The 12985-nt window shown below is 40.2% G+C and overlaps 1 protein-coding gene across 8 annotated transcripts in view; it reads left to right on the top strand.

The window, feature by feature from the left end:
- The window catches only part of TCTN3 (tectonic family member 3), a 33032-nt gene that overhangs the window by 980 nt on the left and 19067 nt on the right, over nt 1-12985 (top strand). For 5 of the 8 annotated variants that reach the window (XR_016387990.1, XM_089897279.1, XM_022569241.2 and 2 more), the window contains exons 3-12: nt 158-276; nt 4306-4433; nt 4667-4775; nt 4855-4970; nt 5441-5476; nt 6041-6121; nt 7205-7330; nt 8204-8311; nt 8975-9069; nt 9350-9503. Coding sequence is in view for 7 of the 8 variants with exons in the window: in XM_089897279.1 (XP_089753405.1) it covers nt 158-276; nt 4306-4433; nt 4667-4775; nt 4855-4970; nt 5441-5476; nt 6041-6121; nt 7205-7330; nt 8204-8311; nt 8975-9069; nt 9350-9503 (1072 nt within the window). In the remaining variant the exon portion in view is untranslated. The remainder of the gene's footprint in view (nt 1-157; nt 277-4305; nt 4434-4666; nt 4776-4854; nt 4971-5440; nt 5477-6040; nt 6122-7204; nt 7331-8203; nt 8312-8974; nt 9070-9349; nt 9504-12985) is intronic. The other 3 variants (XM_089897276.1, XM_089897281.1, XM_089897280.1) reach the window with 2 other exon arrangements.

Genomic DNA, 12985 nt, shown 5'->3' with positions numbered 1-12985 from the left:
CTCTAGAGCAGGGCTGGCCAATAGAATAGAACCTTCGTATTGTCCTGTGGCTGCCCAAGGAGTCCTATCTTTGGCATCTGACTGATACCGGTGGGGCACCCTTCTTTGGACCTAATCCTCATTCTAAATGTATCTATTCTCCCTCCTGTTTCCTCAGGTCTTCAAGTTGGGTGTGTGTAGACAACTCTCTTATCTTCCGAAGTAATTCCCCGTTTCCTTCAAGAGTTTTCATGGATTCAAATGGAATTAAGCAGTTTTGTGTCCATGTGAACAACTGTGAGTAGAAATATGTTGGCTATTCCTATTGCCTAACATTTACTGAGGGTTAGCTTAGTCTCTGACGTTTATTCCTTTTCTTTGTTTTTTAAACTTTTTTCCCCCCCTTTGGATCTCTATCATGCTCCCTCTCCTTCCACCTGTCCCCCTGCCCCTTCTGTTTTCTCTTATTAGTGAACATTGGCAATCTCTTTTGCCCTCTTGGCTGTGGATCAGAAAGCCCATACAGAACTTTAATTTCAGTCAGCCCTCTTAGCTCAGAGGATTACAGATAGACTATGTCTCCCACTTTCTACAATCTCCATGAAGGGGCTCACTGAATCCCCAGTGCCTGACATAAGAGGCACCAAATAATACGAGTGAATGTCTTTGACAAATGAGTCTACATCAACCTTGTTTTTATTTTAAGAGGCAACAATATAGGGGAAAGAGCATTTGACTTGGGTCTCAGCCCTTCATTTACTTACCAGCTGCAGTCTTGAACAAATTTCCAGGCTCATTTCTTCAACTGCAGAATGAGAAATAATATCACTAATTCTGAATGTGAAAGTGCTCTATAACTGTAGAGTGCAATAAAAATGAAAGGTAGTTGTTATTAAGGTTTTTAAATAGACTTAGATGGCTTCTGGGGTGGCGCGGTGGTTAAGAATCTGCCTGCCAATGCAGGGGACACAGATTCGAGCCCTAGTCTGGGAAGATCCCACATGCTGTGGAGCAACTAAGCCTGTGCGCCACAACTACTGAACCTGCGTGTCACAACTGCTGAAGTCCGTATGCCTAGGGCCCGTGCTCCACAGCAGGATAGGCCACCGCAGTGAGAGGCCTGTGCACCGCAGGGAAGAGTGGGCCCCGCTCGCCGCAACTAGAGAAAAGCCCAGCAGCGAAGCAGGCAGCGAATACCCAACACAGCCTAAATAAATAAATAAATAGACTTAAAAATTTGTTGGTGATGAGTATAACATTTTTAAAGATGTACATCTAATATATCTTTTTTTAATTTATTGTCTAAGAAGCAAGATAATGTTCTCACATAAAATAGACTTAAATGTCCCTTACACTCTGGAAGTCAGCTCATCCTGGTTTCATCTGTTAGAAAATAAATTGCAAAACTATATTTGTTTCCTAAAGCAACCAAGTTTGGGTTTGAGGGGACTTGAATTTGGAAGCAGTTATCAGGAGCCTTGCGGCCATTCAGGTTGTGAGAAGGTAAAGGGAGCAAGGCAAATGCTGCACTTTAAGGCTGCAGGGCTTCCCTGTTGGCGCAGTGGTTGAGAGTCTGCCTGCTAGTGCGGGAGACACGGGTTCGAGCCCTGGTCTGGGAGAGTCCCACATGCCGCAGAGCAGCTAGGCCCGTGAGACACAACTACTGGGCCTGTACGTCTGGAGCCTGTGCTCTGCAACAAGAGAGGCCGCGATAGTGAGAGGCCCGCGCACCGGGATGAAGAGTGGCCCCCGCTTGCCACGACTAGAGAAAGCCCTCTCACAGAAACGAAGACCCAACACAGCAAAAATAAATAAAAAATAAATTAATAAAATAAAGCTGCAGCTTTGCCATCCTTTCCAAATCTCCTGTTGCTTTCTAGTTCTAGCCTCATGAAAATGCTCCAGGGATATTGCAGTAGCGTTCAACTGGTGCTGCCTGCTTTTAATCCCCTCCTGCTTCCCATGCTATACTGTTTCCAGACCAGTGTTTCTGAACTTTCTTTCCCCAGCAACACCTGAGAGTCACTCCTTTAGAACTTATATGATACTTTGAATTGTTATCATTTTATATGAATGTTGTGTCTCCCCAGGTAAGTTGTCGGCGCATAGAAAGGATGGACCATATCTTTGCCCACGGTGCTTAATATTTGCTGATAATAATCATCAGTAACAGACATTGTTAGAGGCTGTAAAACATGATGGAGTGGGAAAAATCCTAGACCAGGAATCGGGAGATCTGTGATCTACTCCTGGCTCTGCCAGATGGCTCTGTGGCCTTTTGCAACTCATTTACCTCTTAGGATCGAAATTTCCTAATGGAATTGGACCAGATGATCTCTGGGCTTCCTTCCACATCTGAAATTGTATCAATCTAAGTCTAAATACCTTTAAGCCCTGTTGGGTATAATATACCATATATGATGGTAGAAATTTTAGGTAGAAATTCTATTTATCCTTAGCCTGCGCTTCTTATCTGCATTATTCCTGCTTACCATCACTACCACCAATATCCCTGCACTACAGTGAGAGACAAAATGTTAACGTTCTCTTACTCTTTTAAGCCATGAAAAAAATATTCAGATGGATATTATCCATCTCAACGTACTTTTTTTTTTTTTTTTTTTTTGGTACACGGGCCTCTCACTGTTGTGGCCTCTCCCGTTGCGGAGCACAGGCTCCGGACGCGCAGGCTCAGCGGTCATGGCTCACGGGCCCAGCTGCTCCGCGGCATGTGGGATCCTCCCGGACCGGGGCACAAACCCCTGTACCCTGCATCAGCAGACGGACTCTCAACCACTGCGCCACCAGGGAAGCCCGTCAACGTACCTTCTTTTTTAGCTTAACTTTTCTTTCATTTATAAAGATAGAAATAACTACATTTTTTAATGAGGTAAGTATTTCTTCCATGTGGTTTTCAGGGAATGAGTTCTGAAGGAAATATTAAACAGCTCCTGGAAGCTTTAAAATTTGAACATTTCGGATCAGAGATGGAAGAAGGTGGTCTGCAGACCAGCAGCACTAGCATCACCTGTTCCAGAGCAAGGCTTTTCAATCCTAATATGCACCCACATCACCTGGAGATCTTGTTAACATGCACATTCTGATTCAGTAGTTCTGGAGCATGGCTTAAGATTCTGAATTTCTGACAACATCCCAGGTAATGCTGGGGCTGCTAGTCTGTACACCACACTTTGCGTAATAAAGATCTAGGAGACAGATAGAAAGTGAGTAGCCTGAAAGGCCCCAGAATTGAGAGTTATCTTCATTTCGTGTTCCATCAGAAAGCTGAAAAGTCAAATGAGTAGGACTTTGTGATCACAGAGGATAAAGGTCAAGCTTATGTTATATGGCATCTTCATTAGCTTTTGGTGATACATGTCTTGATTTCCTTTTGAATATGTCCAAATGACCGTAATTATGAAAAAAGAAAGAGAATAGTATGGGCCAATTTTCTGCTACATCCCTTTTTCAAGTTAGCAGAAAACTTGGGTGGTAAAGCAGAGTGTTGTTCATTACAGGCCACCCTCTGGGCAGGGGAGAATGTCAGAGGCTTTTACCTACATCTCTCTCCTGGTTCTGAAGTGCCATAAGGAGATGGCTGCAGGAGCTTGGATAGATTTATACATTGCTATAATATAAATTACAGAATTGTTAGAGAAAATACCCTTTGAGTGTATTTGAAAAATCTTGAATGTAGAAATTATAAGGTGAAAGGAATAAAATACAACAAATCCATATACTTGAGAGATGGAAGCCTTATTATGAGGACTGGTTAGTTGAAGTTTAGAGGAGATTGGAAGACTTGGAGAGGACAAGTCAAATATTGTCTCCAACTCTGCCATCTTCCTATGGAAACAGTACCATTTTGTTGTACTAGAGACTCCTCTGGTATGGGACAAATGTGTGCATTACTGAGACTCCTATTTTCATCACAAATTGCTAATCATACACATTCCTGGCATCAGAGGCATGGAACTGACTGGCATTCGTTGGTCGTATTCTTATCTCAGATCTTAATACTAAAGCAATAATTGAATTAACAAATTACAAATAAATTATTAGGTGATAGAAGTCAAAATCGTTATTATCTCTGAAGATGGCGTATTGATTGGGAACCTGGGAAAATGTTCTGAGTGGTAGTAATAAAAGTGTATAAATGTTTAAAATTCTTTGAGTTTATGCTTAAGATTAGTGCATTTGCATACTTTACTGTGTATATTTTACGCCTCAATAAAAATATTTTTAAAGATTAGTTTCTTGGTATGCCAGATACTTTAAAATGATTTTATTTTATCTAAACCCCTTTTCTTTTTAAAATTATTTTAGCAAAATTAACCTATTTCCAGAAGCTCCAAAAGGTCAATGCAACCAGCTTCCAGGCCCTGGCTACAGAGTTTGGAGGTGAATCATTCACTTCAACATTCCAAACCCAGTCACCGCCACCTTTTTACAGGGTGAGCCTACGAAAGGGGGAGGGATCGTTTGGTTTTGTTTTTCCCCACATACTGACAATTGACGAGGTATCGTTGAGATACCCACCTGCGACTAGGTAAGCCACTGTCAGCTCTTTTGGAGGGCAGTATTGTCCATGTTAACAACCTATTGAGTTAACTTGTTTCTGCTTATTCTTTTCTGGTGGAGTTAGTCCAATCTCGCTGTGAATAAATTTCTGCTGTACTTTGTTTAGGCTGGGGACCCCATTCTGACTTACTTCCCCAAGTGGTCTGTAATAGGCTTGCTGAGGCAGCCTGCAGGAGTCGGAGCTGGGGGACTCTGTGCTGAGAGCAATCCTGCAGGTGAGCCTGGAGTACAAGCGCCAGCCTTTCTGTTCAGTTTAAAATAGGCTTTCTCATGTACCACTCCCTTATTTCTAAGGTTTCCTGGAGAGTAAAAGTACAACCTGTGCTCGTTTCTTCAAGAATCTGGCAGATAGCTGTACCTTGGATCCCACCCTCAACGCTGCCTCTTATCATAACTTCACAGTCTTGAAGGTGGGTGTTCCTTCTCTCCCCGCACTGTCACCGCTGTGGACTTAAAAAGTTATCATGCTTCCCACAAGCACTGAACTGGAAGTCAGGATGCCCAAGAGCTATGTAGAAGGCAGAGGGCCTAAAAGCCCTGTCATCTGAAGAAAGATGAAAGAAGTAGGGATAGATAGGATAAGAGGTTCTCACCTTTCTGGCTAGTGGAATTTGCTAGGGGAGGTAGGATGGGGTGACATCTCACTATTTCACCAAAACTTCTTGCTTTTGCTGTTTGTTAGAGCTCTACTCAGAGTAGGTGGGCATCACAGTCCATCCAACCTCCACTGAGCCCTGCTTCTGGCATTTTAGTGTACGGAAGAGTCAGGTAGAAAAAAAATGTTGATTTTTTTTTCCCCCCAAATGAGAAACCACAAGCTCCTGGAGATTTTATGTTAAGATATATGCACACTCATGTCCTTGCTGTTCTCTTATACTAGGTTCCAAGAGGTTTGAGTGATCTGCAGAATACAAAGGTATGATGCTTTTTATCAGGAAAAACGAAAGAGAATATTTGGTCCCTTTACATCTGAGGCAGTCTCACTCTAGATTGTAATGGTGAAAGAGAATGTGTTTGTGATGCATCAGACTGTTCAAGTATGAGTCTAAAAGAGTGTTTTTCTTTTTGTTCTATATAATTAATAAGCATCATATGAAATAAGAATCATAAGGTATTAGGTAAGTTTGAGAAACTTCGGGTAAATAAAGTTAAACATTATATTTAGGATGGACTACTTGAAATCTTTAATATACTAGAGGGTCTTCTTAATCTCTAAGAGGGAAGTGCCAGATATAGTATTTCTAAAACTTATTTGACCATGGAACCTTTATTTTATATCTAATAGAAGTAATGTTCCAAAAAATATGTTTTGAGAAGTGCTAAATTAGAATGACTTTTGAACTTAAGTTGTAGACTGGCAATGGAAGGAGAGAGGAAGGTGATGGTCAAAAAGGAAAAAATACTCATTTCAGCATAATATGTAACTAGAAGAAAAAGTGCTGCTTTCAATTTTAATTGATTTGCCTCTTTCCCTTGCTAGTTCCAGGTGCCTGTAACACCTGTCTCACAGGCTGACTCTCCTCTGTTGGCTGGAAACACTTGTCAGAATGTTGTTTCCCAGGTAGGGACGCTGACCTCAGATTCTGGACTGATGTATGTTGATCAGCATTAGCAGAGGTGCTTCATCTTCCATTAAGTACCAGGCCAACCCCATGTGAATTTTTGTGCATTACCTGAAACTTAACACATCAAGGACTGAGCCCATCACCTTCCTCCCCACATGTTTCAGTCATTTCCATTGCTGCCGTCGTGCATTTCACATCCAGAACATTAAAATTATTTCTGGTTCCTCTTTCTTTGCCGATGTGCAGTCTGTTATGGTTTTTACTGACCACAATTTCTTTTATTGACAAAGTCAGTATCATCTGAATCTCTGAAATAGACTAGTCAACTTCTTTTCCTTTATTCTCTCTCTTCTAATCAACCAACAAAAGTAAGAATTATTGGAAAGCATCATTTTAAAAACTATGCTCAGAAATCTCAGGTTACCTTCACGTTTTCATGACTTCCGTCTCCAGCTGCCATCTTTATTCATCCTCGGACATTGTGAGAGCCAGGCAAACCAGGTTTCCATTCCATGCTCACCTCTGCCTGTGCTTCTACTCACCTCCTCTGCACAAGATCAAAACTTAGTTTTCTTCCCTTTCAGTTCTTACTGTAAACTCACCTCTCCCATGAACTCTTTCAAAGAGCTCCATCCAGTCTTTTTTTCATGTGTAGATATAATATGAAGTCAAATTTTATCTTTTCATGGTATTTGTATTTGGCATTTTTAAGATTACTTTTTTAGTCTCTCTCATCCAGTTACTTTTTAAAATTGAGATGTAATTGACATATAACATTGTATTAGTTTTAGGTGTACAACATAATGATTTGATGCACATATATACTGTGAAATGATCATCACAATAAGTTTAGTTAACATTCATTACCACACATAGTTAACAAATTTTTTTCTTGTGATGAAAACTTTTAAGATCTGCTTTCTTAGCTACTTGCAAATATATAATGCAATATTGTTAACTACAGTCACCATTCTGTTCCCTCATTCAGTTACAGTAAAACCCTTAAAGACAGGAAATCTTCTGTCCTAAACATAATTGGCCCACAAAATAACTTAATTGATTCTACTTTTGTATTTCAGGTCATCTATGAGATAGAAACCAATGGGACATTTGGAATCCAGAAAGTCTCCATCAGTTTTGGGCAAACCAACCTGACTGTTGAGCCAGGCACTTCATTCCAGCAACACTTCATCATTCACTTCAGGGTTAGGGCCCTTCTCCTACAGGGGATCAAGAAGAAAGAAATATCGGGTTAGAAGTAGCTCCCCTGCTTCTGTAACACATGCAAGATAGAATAAGAATATGAAGGACTAGTTCAATCTGTCAACTGAAGCCTCAACATTTAATATTCCATAATTTAACTTCAAGTGATAAGGATTCAACAGTGTTTATTCATTAGCATGTTCCCCCAGCAAAGCAGGACTTCACTCACAAATCCAAACTCTTTTTTTAAATAGTCATTTTGAATCATAAACTCAACTAATATCCCACAAAAATTCTTTAACTAGCTTTTTTCATGTTTCTGGGCATTCAGCGTTTTACTCATTTCCCACTTAATCTAAGTTTCCAGTCTTGATCACCACGTTTTGGCTTTCTTCTACTTTCTTTCTTTTTGAACCCAGCAGAGTCCAGTTTCTCCTCAACTCTACCCTCAAATGATCAACCAAATCCCATGTCTCTCAGAGTTCATCTATGGAACATCTGTAGTTAATTAAAATATATTTCTAAATTACATTTAAACTCCTCTGGTTTTAGCCACGCTGAACATAGCCCTAAATTAATAGGAATTTTGAAATACAGGATTGATAAATCGTTGATAGATCTTTAGTTGTAATCCTTGGTAGAAGTAGCATGTAGTGAACATCAATGTTCAGATCCTCAGGATTTAGTTTAGTGAATAAAAAACAGTAAAAGATGCTGAAGTATCAATTTCTGCAAAATGCTGCACTGTGGAAGGAAGCCAGATTGTTCAGTGCAGCTAACCTACAGCATTGCCTAAAGGAAGGGTATGAAGCCACACTGGAAGGTGGGAGAGCATGCTTTTCTCCATATTGACTTTTCCTTCACTCTTTCTGCAGGCTTTTCAACAGAGCACAGCTGCTTCTCTTACTGGTTTTAGAAGTGGGAATCCTGGCTATATTGCTGAGAAGCCACTCCTGGCTCTAACCGGTGATAGAAGACACTCAGTATCCTTTTTTGGGTCTCTGGGTGGCCTATTGCAGCCTAATGAGAAAAGCTTTAACTACTGATCTTTTGGATTTTCCAATTCTGAGGTTCCCCCATTTTTTAGGTATTGAGGACTTCCTTTACTAAACTATTAATACATTAGGATCTCAAATGTTGATGCTACCAAAGGCTTTAGAACTTACATTAGCCTGGCCAAAGGTGAGGATCCTGACTGAATTTTGTTTGTTTTAATGAAATATTTATATGCTGGTGTGTGGTCATCCATTTTTGGAAAAACAATAATTGTTTCTCTATGTTTTCATTGCCAGAGGAAAAAAAATTGTGACTTGAATAATATATTAATGAAGTACAAAAAGCGTTAAGGAAGGGCTTCCCTGGTGGCGCAGTGGTTGAGAGTCCGCCTGCCGATGCAGGGGATGCGGGTTCGTGCCCCGGTCCGGGAAGATCCCACATGCCGCAGAGCGGCTGGGCCCGTGAGCCATGGTCGCTGAGCCTGCGCGTCCGGAGCCTGTGCTCCGCAACGGGAGAGGCCACAACAGTGAGAGGCCTGTGTAATGCAAAAAAAAAAAAAAAAAAAGGCATTAAGGAAATAAGCATAAATTTTCCAATCTGCCTACTTTTTTTTCTTTTATGATCTCCTTGACCATCACCTTCCACCTCAGATGACCCTCTTACAGAGCAAGGGTGATGGAACTTGCTCTACTAAGAGACATGAAGTACAATTTGGAGTGAATGCTATATCTGGATGCAAGCTCAGGTAATTCTCTGCTTCCACATCATTTCCAACAAATTTGTCTCTGCCTGTAGGGAATATGTTGATGTGGCAACTTTTATATTTTGAAATCAGGGTTCAGAGAATGCTAGTTAGGAGTAATGTTTAAATAATATTAATATTACTAAGAGTTTTTTTTGACAGTCCTTTATATCTGCTAAGGATTATTTCCTTCCGTTTATTTTGAGATATCATTTCTAATGTTTGGATGAATTACATTATTATGTTAGCATTGGACTCCAGCCTCCGTGGTGTTTCATTTCAGGCTGAAAAGGGTGGACTGCAGCCACTTGCAGCGGGAGATTTATCAGACTCTTCATGGAAGTCCCAGACCAGAGCACGTTGCCATCTTTGGTAATGCTGACCCAGCCCAGAAGGGAGAGTGGACCAGGATCCTCAGCAGGAACTGCAGTGTTTCAGTAAGGAGAGAAATACACATTCTGACCAAAGCTCACTTTCCTCTTTTGTTTATTAAGATTAAAACCAGCCCTGTTTCCATGGTTGATTTGGTTGTCATAGAAGAAAGATAATGTGGTTGTCATAAAGAAAGAATATAAGAAATCATGCCCATTTGAAGTCATTATTTCAGGTTAGGTTTATACATAACTTTCCTCACTCAGAGAAAAATTTGAAGGTAGGAAGTCTAGAGATTGGCCTCTGGTTCAAAATCAATCTTACTCATAATAGGAGAAAAATAAACTAAATATATTTCATATATATTTCAAATATTCTCTTACATTCTTGAATATTTGGTCAGCACAGATTCTTTCTTTGAGGTTGAAATTGTGTTCCTTGTGTTATAAAACATTTTTACATTTACGTTTAGTAAAAATACATTAACAGGGTAAAAATTCAAACCATGTAGAATAGTGTTAATGAAAAGTAAAAACCTCAGTACCCACTGCCCCTGAAGAAATCTCATTTAGCTGTTTCTGTTTTTACTTTTTCTGGTGGCCACTACATCAGTGCTCAGCAGGTGTACCTCTTGATTCCAGTCTAAGTAAAATAGGGAAATCTGTGTGTGTCTAAGTAAAATAAAGAAATCTTTCTTCTTCCTCTTTTGCCTACCCCCTACCTCCTGGCTTTAATCAACTGTACCTTTCATTTTATTTCCTTTCACTTAAACTTTTTAATTGTTTATTTTTCTGTATAAATAATACATACACTTGGCTCAAAATTCCAAAAGTACAAAATAAAACTCTCTCTCAGACAACTCTTCCCTTCCACAGAGGCAAACGAAGTTACTAGTTTCTTTCCTTCTAGAGATATTGCATGCTCACACAAGAAAATACTCATATTCTTTTTTTTAATCCAAATGCTATAATATCATAAACACAGCTCTGCACTTTGCTTTTTTCACTTGACCTTCAGAGTTTATTCCATATCAGTATATAATAAGCTTCCTCATTCTTTGCATGGTATAGTTGCATACTATTCCATTATATGGATGAACCATAAATAATTTATTTAGCCAGTTTTATTGGCGAACATTCAGGTTGTTTTCAGCCTTTTGCTGTTACAGTGTGGCATTTTATTTTATTTTATTATTTTTTAAAATAAATTTATTTATTTATTTTTGGCTGCATTGGGTCTTCGTTGCAGTGCGCAGGCTTCTCATTGCAGTGGCTTCTCTTGTTGCAGAGCACAGGCTCTAGGTGCACAGGCTTCAGTAGTTGTGGCACGTGGGCTCTAAAGCACAGGCTCAGTAGTTATGGTGCACAGGCTTAGTTGCTCCGTGGCATGTGGGATCTTCCCAGACCAGGGCTCGAACCCATGTTCCCTTCATTGGCAGGTGGATTCTTAACCACTGCACCACCGGGGAAGTCCTTTTTTTAAATTTTATTTTATTTTATTTTTTTGGCTGTGTTCAGTCTTTGCTGCTGTGCACGGGCTTTCTCTAGTTGCGGCGAGCAGGGGCTCCTCTTCATCGTGGTGCATGGGCTTCTCATTGTGGTGGCTTCTCTTGTTGCAGAGCACAGGCTCTAGGCATGTGGGCTTCAGTAGTTGTGGTGTGTGGGCTCAGTAGTTGTGGTGCACGGGCTTAGTTTCCCCACGGCATGTGGGATCTTCCCAGACCAGGGCTCAAACCTGTGTCCCCTGCATTAGCAGGCAGATTCTTAACCACTGCAAGTGTGGCATTTTATAACCTGGTTCAGGCACCATTTCATACATGTGAAAATAAACCTATATGATAAATCCTAGAAGTAGAATTGCTAGATCAAAAGGTATATGCAGGGCTTCCCTGGTGGCGCAATGGTTGGGAGTCCGCCTGCTGATGCAGGGGACACGGGTTCGTGCCCCTGTCCGGGAAGATCCCACATGCCGCGGAGCGGCTGGGCCCGTGAGCCATGGCCGCTGAGCCTGCGCGTCCGGAGCCTGTGCTCCGCAACGTGAGAGGCCACAGCAGTGAGAGGCCCGCGTACCGCAAAAAAAAAAAAAAAGGGTATATGCATTTAAATTTTTAATAAATATTGCCAATTTATTTCCCATCAGGTTGTACCAATTTACAGTCCCACTATCCATCTATGAGGTGGCTTGTTACCCCATACTCTCCTCAACACTGAGTTATCAAACTTTTAATCTTTGCTCATCTGATAAGTGAAAAATAGCATTCCATTGTAGTTTTATTTTTCTCTTGCTGTGAATAAGGTTGAGTATCTTGACATATAGTTGAACAATTCGTGTTTTCTTCACTATGATCTATTTATATCTCTTGCCCGTTTATTGATTACTTGTCTTATAACTTGTAGAAAATCTTTGTATTTGAGAAATTGGCTCTTTTCTGTTGTATGATTTGTAGATATTATTTTCCCAGTTTGTCATTTGTCTTTTGACTTTGTTTATGGCTTTCATGCCATGCAGAAATTGATTTTCATATTGTGAGATTTATCAATCTTTTTTTTTTTTTCCAACTTTCACGTTTTGGTTCAGACTTTGAAAGGCCTTTCCCCTTAGAGATTATTTATAAAATGCCCCCTTTCCCTTTCTCAGCACTATTATGACTTGATTCCTTGTATACTTCTTTCCTTTAATGAGACTTGGGGGATAAGTAGCTACATGTACTTGATCCAGCCTTTGGGGAACTGCAGTCAAACTGAGTTCTCTTAAACTTCATACAGCCATACTGAGGGAGTGTGGTTTTCGGTAATACATGGCTGAGTACAGAAAAGGGATGGTTAGTGACAAGGATTGAGATTATAGTGGAACTACTCTTTATTATTCTTAAACCTACTATTTATATTTTTAAATCACATTTTTGAAGGATATTTGATAACATGGAAAATTTTTCCTGATGTAGGTAGAATAAATGAAAGGAAAAGTATTTTAAAATATTTGGAACAAACACATGAAAAGATTTTCAACATCATTAGCCATTAAGGAAATGCAAAACCCCAAAGAGATACCACTTCATACCCACTGGGATGGCTATAATTTTAAAAATGGACAATAACAAGTGTTGGCAGGAATGTGGAGAAATTGGAACCCTCAGACATTGTTGGTGGTACTGCAAAATGGTGGAGCCGATTTGGAAAAGAGTTTGACAGTTCCTTAATAAATTGAACATAAACATAGTCTGTCTTCCCCTAGTCCTAGTTTAGACATGTTATTGCCTGTGTCTGAGCCTTACTATAAAAAGTATGAAGTTAGAAAAGCACAGGCATATTTGAGGATAGTTTGTATCTGCTAAGTTATAGTAACCTCCTGATTTGTGTCTTCACTTCCATCAGTGCTACCTGCATCTTGGAATTAATCCTCCTGGGGGTCACACTGCTTGGTTGGACTTCATAATCTAACCCTGAAATGTCCTTCCTTAATCTTTTCACTGTTCCTGTGTTCAAATCCTTTGCTTCAGTCAAGTGATCTGCTCAAGGCCAGTGCCTCACACATGTCTGGCACATAG

Source organism: Delphinapterus leucas, chromosome 16, assembly GCF_059928025.1.
Source record: "Delphinapterus leucas isolate spDelLeu-1000000601 "Yukka" chromosome 16, BTC_Dleu_Yukka2, whole genome shotgun sequence".
NCBI lineage: Eukaryota > Metazoa > Chordata > Mammalia > Artiodactyla > Monodontidae > Delphinapterus > Delphinapterus leucas.
The sequence above is the reverse complement of the archived record's forward strand: the minus strand, read 5'-3'. Positions and strand labels throughout refer to the sequence as shown.